Here is an 11,007-nt window from a genome sequence, read left to right as displayed (position 1 = left end):
TTATCCGTCATGCTTTTCCCACAGGAAACAGCCCCAATGTGTTAATACACTTGACTTCACAGATACTATATTCAAGCTTGAGCAATTAGGGGTGCAACTTGGGTTGGGTTAGGGTTGGGAAAAGCCAACCCAATTTAATTTTGGGTTGGGAGGCCTTGGCAACCCGATCCGACCCAAACCCTGACCTCCGTCCTCTAATTTTACCTCTTCTGTTTGAGTTATTGCATTTTTTTTTTCTTTTGGCCAGAGGTGAACCCGAACCCCACTCGATTTTGGGTTAGATGGGTTGGGTTCGGGTTGAGAGATTTAGAGGCTGGTAGGGTTAGGTTTGACCATCCTCAACCCGAGGCTCGGGTTGGGTTGGGATGGGTTAGAGTTGAGGGAATGCTATCTTGGTTTGGGTTAGGGTTGGCCTCAACCCGATCCGGTTGGCCTCAACCTGATCCAACCCGACCCGAGTTGCACCCCTATTTCCCTCGCGGGAATCCCACGAGCTTTGATGGAAATTTTGTTATTCATTACTGGCGAAACAAGCAAGTACTCTCAAAAGGAATCCCAACACATGCCTCTCGCTCAGCATATCACGTGCCTGCCAACCAAACCTTTCCTCTACAATCTCATAAAAAAAAAGCTGTACTTTCATCAGTAAAACCCTCCTAACCACAATATGTCGAACAACAGTCAAAGTGTCAAACTCAAACAACCCCTCTTTCAAAGTTCCCTCAAACTTCAAGTGGAACCAATTACCATTAACAAAATATCCATATGTAAAGCTCTCATGGTTCTACTCTTTTTTCTTGTAGCACCCTTGAGGCTCACCCTCAAATAAAAAATTGGATTATGAATCAGAGTCTCGTGCCCTCACTGTGTTAAATGGGTTCCATTATCAAACACACATCCTTTTTATGTATTTAAAGTTGGAATCAAAGCTATGTCCTCAAGGTCAAAGTACAGGGCCCCTTTGTCCATTGCGCTAGATGTCCAACCATTTAGGCCTTCTATCACTAAAAATAACTCTCTTTTTTACCTCAATTCTAGTAGGGTCCTGAGTTGGGGCTGCCTGTATGGGACTGGGTAGGACCCAACCTGGGACAGGTTTAAAAGGCCTTGCCTAACGTGTTTCATTAGCTCTGGAACTTTTGGCATATTGGTAAGGTACCTAACAAATTCCTTTTTTTACATTTTTGGTAGGCAAAATTAAGATCAATCCTGCTACCTAAGTGGTATTTCAATATAATATTAGATGCATATAGTGTTATGTGCAAATAAGATTAAATTTACATTTGCAAATATGAACCGATTTAATTGGTATCCAAAGTAGGGGTGCAACTTGGATCGGGCTCAACCCGAACTCGATGTGTTGAACTCGATTTTGGCTGGGTTGGGTTGGCATTTCCTCGAGTTGGGTAGGGAAAAGCCAACCCGAATTAATTTCGGGTTGGGTTAGGGTTGAGGCTTTGGCAAATAGACCCGACCCGAACCCAAGCTCCGTCCTCTAATTTTATCTTGATTTTCTTTAGGTTATTGTATTTTTCTGTTTGGCCCTCGGTGATCCTGAACCCAACCCAGCAACCCGAATCAATGCTGGGTTAGATGGGTTGGGTTAGGGTTGAGAGATTTAGAGGTGGGTTGGGTTAGGGTTGACCATCCTCAACCCGAGGCGACCCGACTTGCACCCCCAATCCAAAGTCTGAACAATCCTCAAATACCTACATTAGTCTTTGATGGACCCTACCTAAACGAAAAAAGGAAGGGGAAAAAACAAAGTGAAATGAAAGAGACAGAAAGATATGATTTGGCATTGAACCGATTGCTTGCAAAATAAAATCAAATAAATAGTGGCATGGGACTTGTTGCTTGCAATAATCAAATCAATATGGTGTGGTCGTGGGAAGAGATCCCTCAGATTTAATATTTGAGGATAATATGGTCATTTAAGCAATATTTTGATCAATCAGAATAAAGTAAAATAATAAGGGTGATTTAGGTGTCTCAGTCATGAAATAGCCTGAAACTCATGCTAGTCCTCTTCCCATTCACAAAATGCAGGCTTGTACCGACAAAACAGCCAAAAAATAATTGGGACATGTACACCACTTCTCTCACAAGAAAAAAAAAACAGTAAAATCAAAATAGAAAAATAAAATAGGTAAATGATATATTCATCCATGTTTTTAGTTGGGACAGCCACAGTGTAAAAGAGTAGTCATAAATACACTATAGTGGGCTGTCCCAAGTAACAAAAAGGGGCGAACATATTACATATCACTTCCCATAAAAAAAAAAAAAAAGGAGGGGGTTTTGCTAAGGGCAGTCGTTAAGCTGCACTGGGAACATGTTTTTATACACATTTTGTCACTGTTTTAAGATTTGGGCAGTGCTAAGTCCATTTATCACTCCCCTTAAGATTTTTATCAACCTCTGAAGGCTTTTTTGTTGGAAATAAGTGTGAAAACATGTTCCCAATGCACCTTAACAAATGCCCTAAGGGCACTATAGTTAGCAAAACCTTAAAATAAAAGGGAGGAAAACATGTTCCCAGACCATGAAATCTAGTTGTGTGAAGTTTATGGGACTCTTAGAAGAGTCACCAGTAGTCCTCTAATATGGTTATTTGGAAAAAACCATATTAATTTCCAAAACCATTACAAATACTTATTAGAGGTAGATGATGCTAACTTTCTATCAAATAAAAATTAAGATCTCTAAGCTCCAAAAATACCCAAAGAGGTTGAAAAGAGGAGTAAGAAGAAGAGAAACAAAAGTAATTAGCAACAAATTTATGGGATAATCAAAACCCAAAACTTCAATTTACAATTATTAAAACTAAAAAACACATCAATGAGCCCTAAAAGCCCCAAAAACAGCAAAAACAACAAAAGCTAGAGATGCAACAGCCCCACCTTTTTTATTTACTGCCTCAAAATGATATCACCACCACCAATCTTCACACCTTCAGAACCCATCAACTTACCCTGGGCCACAAGGGACTTGTAAATCTGAACAATCATCTTCTCATCGTATTCTTTCAAAGACCCATTACCGTACCCGATGGACCGCCCAAAATCCGATCCATATGAGAACCCAGTGGAATTAGCAAAACCCAGCATCATTTTCACATACGCGTCTCTAAGTCGGACGAAGAGTTTCTTGGCATAGCCAAGGCGCAGGTAACGGAGCCTAGGCGTGACCCGGATCCGCCAAAACCTTCTCGAACGGTTCGGACCCCCCATCCGGGCCAGCTCGACCCGCTTCCTTCTAGGCCTCCCGGGTCTAATTAGTCGCTCGTATTTTTTCCTCTTCCAATATCCTCTCAGCCCTTCCATTTTCACTTCTTTGAAGAATAGCTACTAGAAGGGTGTTATTTAAAGGAGGAGAGGGGAGGGGGTGTATATAAGAAAAAGAGGGGGTGATTGTTTTTTAATATATTCATTCATGTTCAATTAATAAGGGGCGGGGCCCGCATTGTCATGTGTCTCACGGGCCTCCTAACTTCGTTATACGCATTTATGAGTGATGGATGTGATGCCGATGAATGGTGGCCGTCGATTTCGATTGACCTTTATTTTCATTATAAATGGAAAAGATGGATGGGAGTAGGGAGTTGGGGATAGCGAGTTATAATGACGGGTGTGGGTTGGATTGTTCGCAGCCGTTGGATGATGTTGAGATGTGATGGCATGGATTCCTGTTGTCTCATGAGGTGGTGGAGAATGGAGATGCACTGTGGCTAGGTGTGCAGCTTTGGCTCGGGTTGGGTTGGTATTTCCTTGGGTTGGGCTGCGTTAGGGTTAGGGTTAGGGTTAGGGTAAGAGTTGAGGCCTTAGCAACCCATCCGACCCCAAACTTGACATACGTCCTCTAATTTTATTTTGATTTTCATTGGGTTATTGTATTTTTATGCTTGACTAAGGTGAAACCGAACCAACCCATCTCCACACAATCCGATTTGGGTTAGTGTTGACCATACTCAACCCGAGGCTCGGATTGGTTGGGTTGGGCTTGAGGGAATGCTATATCCGGTTAGGTTAGGGTTGGCCTCAATCCGATCCAACCCGACCTGAGTTGCACACCTAAATGTGGCTCCATAACCACGACATAGTGGGTGCCACCTTTGATTGATCTAAAGCGTTCATTTACTAATCTTTGATTTGGATCTCTTATGACTGCATAATCACTCTCAACACTCGATCATAACATCCAGTAATGTTTATTGCATGCGAACCGTTGCTTATATGTAATCCAGCAAAAATTACATGAATATTACAAGTGTTGTAAGGCACCATTTAAAGAACGGTTGGATGAACACAGTTGATACCAAGCTGTTTGCAAGAAAATCAGTAGATTTTTGAAGTCTAAAGTAGTGTCACGCACTCACCCGTAAGGTGGATCCTACGTTTGTTGGTACAAGCTATGGGCTGCAATGGCCAGTTGTTTGCTTCCCCTCTCCTGCCGCACAACCTGCTACTTCATGACCTGGGGAACCTGACCCCATAGGCTACGAGCGGGAGAGTTGTAATGGGGAGTTATAGAGCATTCCTAGGTTGACCTGGCAAAATCGACCCGTGCCCGCGGGTCGACCCAACCCGCGGGCATAATGCCATTATTTCCCAAAATAATTGCATTCCATTTTTCACCATTTACCAAATTTCAGATTTCGGTCTAAAATTTCAATAATTTGGTTCTAAAATTTCAGTTAAATGCCATTATTTATTTATTTTAAAAAAAGTGTTACAAAATTTCGGCCAAAATTTCAGAATTTGGCACAGAAATTTGAGAATAAAAAATTCAGTCCGGAATTTTGAACCAAATTACAAAATTTCAGACCGAAATTTCGGTTTCCAGTGGGGTCCGAAACGGTTACCGAAACCGAAATTTCAAACCATGGTCAGGGCATTATGACTTGGTGGCTTGAAAACAACATAAAAAAATTCAATTCCAAAATCATTGAAATCCTTGTTAACAAAACAAGTACAAGAGCATCATCATCCCCACAAATCATACAACAAATCAACAAAAATCCGAAATTAAAACTGTAAACCCACACAAATAAAATTTCAAAACATCTCCACCCTCTCAAATCCATGCCTTCCTGTAAACGAATCAACAAACAACTCAAAATAAAAAATTGAAATCCCACACGTCCACAAACAGAGATAGAAGAAGGAAATCAAATCCAGTCATTTCATTAAAACCCTAAAAAGAGAACCATTTACAACATAGAAAAAAAAAACCTAAACCCAACAACACTATCATAACAAACCAACAATCCCAACAACAATAACAAAAAGAAGAAAACCCCTATTTACAAAAAGAGAACATCAATCTCATGTACCACCACACCACCTCTAAACCTAACATCAAATTCTCAAACCCTAGTTTTCTTAGAAGCAGGCTTCGAACCCTTAATAGACTTGGGCACTTTTTTAGGAGTCGAAACCTTTTTCTTCAACGCAATCGGAGTCGAAACCTTACTCAATCTCTTCATTTTAGGCTTTTCCTTAACACCGACAGATTTTTTCACCTTCTTAACATCAACCTTTTTAGGGCTCATTACCTTCTTACTATCCTTCTCTTTTTTCTTCTCTTTCACCTCAACAGACACCTTCTTAACCTTCTCAGAAGCAGAAATCTTGTAAGAGTTCTTAACCTTCACAAGTTTCTCAGATTTCATAAATTTTTTCAACTGGATTGATAAAATCTTCTTGAAATTGGGTGGGAGTTCTTTCTTGTATTTCTCTTCCATGAATTTGGCTATTGCTGGTTGGCTCGAACCCGTTCGATCTTTCAAAGAAGAAATAGCTTCAGTAATCATCTGAAAAAAAACAGAGAGAAAGATAAGAAAAGAAACCCAAAAAGGGAATTATAAAAATAGATAAAGGTAAAATGGGGAAGGAAGAAAAACCTGGAAGTATGGAGGATGGATTGCTGAAGGGAGCTTCGTGGGCTTGGAATTGGGCTTCTTTTGCGAAGTGGACTTGGGCTTGGGCTTGACATTGGGAACTGGATCTTTAGCCATTGAAGGAGAAAGGATAATCTTCTTTTTCTTCTTTTGGGAACGGAAAGACAGAGCAAATGGTTGGAAATTTCTGACAACGGACTGTTTGTATTTATAGGGTGAAGAAACTGTTTGCAACGTGGACATTTGTTATTGGGTGTTTTGAATTGTTGCGGATTGAGGTGAATGAGGTATTTTTGACCTTTGGATTTGAAAATAATCGGACGGTTGTTTTGTTTTCTGAGTGTGAAAGAAAGGATTTCGAGCGTTACGGTATACGAACTGACTTTTACTTTTAGTAAGAAATTCAAATTTTTTGTTTCATTAATGAGCGGGATATTCGTACATGAGGCCGTTATGGGCACCATGCTTATTTTGGAATGCTATTTAAAGGGGGGGATTTTATCCGTCGAAGGGGTGGGGATAGGGGGAAATATAATCTCGTTTTAAATGACTAATACCAATTTCCATCTAAAAACTCTGTATTTTGAAATCTAACCATCTTAGACTAACAAAACTACTATAACCCAATTTCCAAACCAACTGAGAGAAGAAGATCGGAACATGGAGATTAGAGTCAATATGAGGTCCTAGGCCTAACCTAGGTGGCAACTGTTCAATGAGAGGAGGGTTAATCCTCACTTTCAAAATACTTCCATGACAACCATCATTATAGTATTCGTCAGTCATAATCTTAACTACATCAGGAATGCTTAAGATGGGTGTGATCTCATTATAATACAATCATGATGGGCATGAAAGAATGTGATACAGAGGAGGGAGGATCTGCATAAAAAAAGGTTTGTACAAGGATAAGGATTTGATCATAGTTATATGGGGCCTAGGTTGTTCACGATGCGTTAATCCCCAGCAAGGGCTCATGTTGAGAGAGAGAGAGAGAGAGAGAGAGAGCTATTTATAGTGGTGTCGTTGGCTTCACAAATGCCAACGGTAAAGGAAGGCGAATTTATAAGCCACCTATATTCATCCCCATTTCACATCACACCTTAAAACGAGGGGCCAACATCAAAAGAGGGGCACGTGTAGGCAAACCCTAAAAAGAGGGGCCACACGTGATGGGAGTGTTGAAGCATAAATGCTTAAATAACACCAACTCTAAAGAGCTTAAGGTTTCGAAGTAATTGGTCGTTTAAGCTGGTGGAGATGGTGTTATTTAATCTTTTATACTTTAATACTCCCCATCATGTGTGGACCCTCTTTTTTTGGGCTGGCCTTATACTTTGACTTTTTTAGACTTGTGAGTTTTGAACCCGGGAACTTAGCTCTGGTACCATGTGAAACAATCAATTACTCCAAAAGCTTAAGCCGTTGGAGACGGCGTTATTTAATCTTTTATACTTTAACATAAGTTTCTTACCTAGGAACTATTTTTTTACCCCCACTTGTCATATGGGGCCTACTGGACCCTTGATCCATCAAGCTTCTGTAGCGTATTGGATCAAAACCACAAGCAAGCAAGTGAAATTCCTTGAGATCTTAGTCTTGCCTCACCCAAATCCCATTTTCCCTACACCGTGCTTTTGATTCCATCTTCATCTTCATCTTCATCTTCATCTTCTTGGAGCCCATCTTTTATGTTGTTTTACAGCTTTATGTTGAATCACACCAGGAAAAATTGAACGGTTGATTATTATAAGCTTTATCAGTTTATCTTACACATGGGATGTGTTCGACAGTCGACACGGGACCAATACCAAGTGGGTCACCTCTCAAATGGTCTATAAGGTCGACGGTCTCAATTACACAAGCATATCTTCTTTGGGAAATTGATTGTTAGCACATTGATCCTCATGTCCTCTGTCTTCTTAGGCAAATCTTTAAAATATGGATCCCACTCCTAGGCAAGCAATAACTACCATCACACTAGAAAACAAAGGCTTAAAATCCAGAGTTTGGACTTTTATTTCGCTATTCCAAAGCAACCCATGTGTAGTGTCATGTAATTCATAATATACGCAGGGAACTTCGTGTCCCCATCATTTAATCCATGAATTGCGAAGGAAGCAAGAGAAGCATGTGAGGACACTAATTTACTATTTGCACGATCATTAAGGCTATGTTTGTCTATGAAAAATTATTCCATTGAATATTTGTTGGCCCAACTGCATGAGAGAAACGGAGGGAGAGAGTGGAGAGAGCAAATGAAATCACTAAAATGGGATTTGCTAGGCAATTCCTCGGCTGAAATAAATGAATAAGACAAATTCTGTCAAAAAATGAGCCTATGTGGGTGTTGTCTTGTGCAAAAGTCTTCCACAAAATGGCTTCCCGTGAAATTGCCTAGCAAATAGTGAAACAAAAATGCATACTTAAAAAATACTCTCAATTAAAGGTTAATTTTCAAGAGATAGAAATGCCCTATCTAATAGATTAATTTAAATGTACCCTCGCCGGCTAATAGAAGGTCTTCTTCCTCAAGGACTATTTATATCATTTACCACTGTTTTGGATTTTGACAATCGATCATGAATCCAGTACTAATTATTGGAGTTTAATTTACGTTTAATTTTGAGTTCAATAATCAGTTTAGAACTCACAATCGGTTCTCAAAATCCAAAACAAACATGGCTTTAATTATGATGGGAACCGTTTAATTTTGAGAATCGAATATGATTAGGTCTTCCTATCTAACTTCATTCTCTTCCATCATTTTCCATCTTTTGTTAGATAACATCCAGACATTGATGAGACTTACCAACAATATGGCCCCCTTCACTAGAACCAAAACTTGAATCTCTGCTTTTTCACATAGACTCTTCCCCAACTAGTCCAAATTCTTCTCGCTAATAATCGGTGACCCACATCACCACTACTTTGATTTATAATTGGTGTAATTTAATCATTTATAATTTGTACTTCCAACACTCCCCCTAACTAGTTTCCCCTCTATTTTTGGGTTAGCCGTACACATGGCACATGTGGCCCCTCTTATTTTGGGTTGGACGCACATAGGTCACATGTGGCCCCTAGATAGGCCCGGGCCCACTAGATAACCATTCATACTTCTATACTATAGAAGTTGTTCACTTGATAGCCCCGGGCCCACTAGATATACTCTTTTATTCGTATACAAAGACCACATGCCTGCTTCAATCTAATGGCAGAAACGTAGGGGTGCATGAGAGACGAAAGAGATGAAGGTGGTTGATTAGACCCATGTTTTTATATGGTGTAAGCTCGTGTAGTACAGTATTTTTCGAAGAGTACTGTACGGCTTAGGCCTATAGGAGGATCCAAACCGTCCAATTGATGGGCCACACCGTAAATAGGTTGTGACCCTAAAATCATTTCGAAAGGATGAAGTCAACCCTCCCATCTACGGAGGTTTCTATAATATGCAGTTCCTCTATAGATCGGAGGGATAGGATCATCCTATGGAAATGATTTTTTGGGCACAACTTATTTACATTGTTGCCCATCAAATGGGCTGTTTGGATCATCCTATGGTGTAAGTGGTACTGCACTTTTTGGATCATCCTATGGTGTAAGTGGTACTACACCCGTATAAAATCTCAACCCCACGCCCATTGACTCCTTCGTGGACATTCATTCTTATGCCCTACCATAAACTAGATAGGTTATCTCTACTCATGCTCATGTTGTACCGTACATTAAACATCAGCTTCTCCTGTTCGTAGGTTATTGGTCGAATTATAATAAGGAAAATGAGATATTTGTCCCATCTTCTGTTGGTGAAAATTTGATGTAGTGGTTGAATAAAAATGAGAAAATATAAGAAGATGCTTCAAGGTGCGTAAATGATTTCCTTAAGACGATATTCGCCCCCACCAGTAGTGTGCACAGGGGACCACGAACTCGCCTCCAAGATACAAAGAAGTCCGGTTCCAAACCGATTGCTTGATGACGTTCTGCACTGAACGGAACCATGCCTGAATCACCCTTGAATTCTGCAAGTATTTGAAACCCAAGTGTTCTGTTTCTGCAGAATAACAGAATATTTGATGGATTTCTAAAAACAGTAAAACCAGGAACCTCTTAGGGAATTATAGAGAGTGTAATTGAGTGGGAAATTCTACTGGAATTAGTAGCTTTGGGTATGCCAAAGTAGAAATCCAAATTCTGTACAGAATGGGTATTTTCTACTGTTTTAATAGAGTCTTTGGGAATGCCAAAGTAGAAATCCAAATTCTGTACATAATGGGTAGTTTCTACGGTTTTTATAGAGTCTTTGGGTATGCCAAAGTAGATATCCAAATTCTGTACAGAATGGGTATTTTCTATTGCTTTTATAGTCTCTGGTGACTCCCTTTGGGCTCTTGACCATTGTGTAGAAGGGGCACAATCCAACGGTCATCATCTACTAGCCGTTACACTACGATCTAACGGTTCGGATCCCACCCGCTCAAGCACTATTCGTTGGAGCCCCTAGGCCCACTGGACCAACCGTTGGACCTGAACTCATGGCCCAATCCGACCGATCCAACTCGATCTTGATCAAACGGCTCAGTTCAAATCTGGAAAATTTTAAGGCTCCTCGCTACGATGCGAAGTGCACCTAAAAAAACACCTCTATGCGCCCTATAGCCCACGGCGTGCGCGCGAACGGTGCAGGTCCTCCCATTAGCTATAACCCATTGGGCATTAAAGCAATGAAAAGAAGTGGGAAAAGCTATATAAACTATTCTCCAACTTTTTTCCAAAGCAATACGAGACTATATTTTCTTCACAAAACTACACTCTCTACAAAAAAGCTACTTTTTCCAAAAGATAAGTTTTTCTATTTCAAATCATTTTCTAAGACACTATTTTTTACTCAAAACTAAGATTTTGAAAATCAAAATCCAACATCTTCTTCCCTCAGCTACTCCCCTTCTATTGTAAAAAGAGTAGTCATAAATACACTAGAGGGGGTGGCCCAGGAAAGAAAAGGGGGTGAAATATCACTTCCCTTTGTAGACAAAGATATTAGGGCTGTACAAAAAACTGGCCAAACTGATAAACCGAACCAAATCGGGCCTTTTGGTTCG

General features: G+C 40.2%; 2 protein-coding genes across 2 annotated transcripts; both read right to left on the bottom strand.

Annotated features, from left to right (window-relative positions):
- Positions 1–2,768: 2,768 nt before the first annotated feature.
- On the bottom strand, positions 2,769–3,359 carry LOC143869575 (uncharacterized). The gene has a single exon (XM_077376277.1). It carries the CDS (start codon positions 3,324–3,326, stop codon positions 2,913–2,915), a length of 414 nt encoding a protein of 137 aa, XP_077232392.1. The 5' UTR covers positions 3,327–3,359; the 3' UTR covers positions 2,769–2,912.
- Positions 3,360–5,157: 1,798 nt separating this feature from the next.
- LOC143869576 (histone H1-like) lies at positions 5,158–6,089 on the bottom strand. The gene is made up of 2 exons (XM_077376278.1): positions 5,906–6,089; positions 5,158–5,815 (listed from the first exon to the last, which is right to left on the bottom strand). Exons 1-2 carry the CDS (start codon positions 6,017–6,019, stop codon positions 5,369–5,371), a joined length of 561 nt encoding a protein of 186 aa, XP_077232393.1. The 5' UTR covers positions 6,020–6,089; the 3' UTR covers positions 5,158–5,368.
- Between the last annotated feature and the right edge of the window lie 4,918 nt (positions 6,090–11,007).

Source organism: Tasmannia lanceolata, unplaced genomic scaffold (genome assembly GCF_043159265.1).
Source record: "Tasmannia lanceolata isolate RefF3 unplaced genomic scaffold, GAP_Taslan_0.1 ptg001315l, whole genome shotgun sequence".
NCBI lineage: Eukaryota > Viridiplantae > Streptophyta > Magnoliopsida > Canellales > Winteraceae > Tasmannia > Tasmannia lanceolata.
The sequence above is the reverse complement of the archived record's forward strand: the minus strand, read 5'-3'. Positions and strand labels throughout refer to the sequence as shown.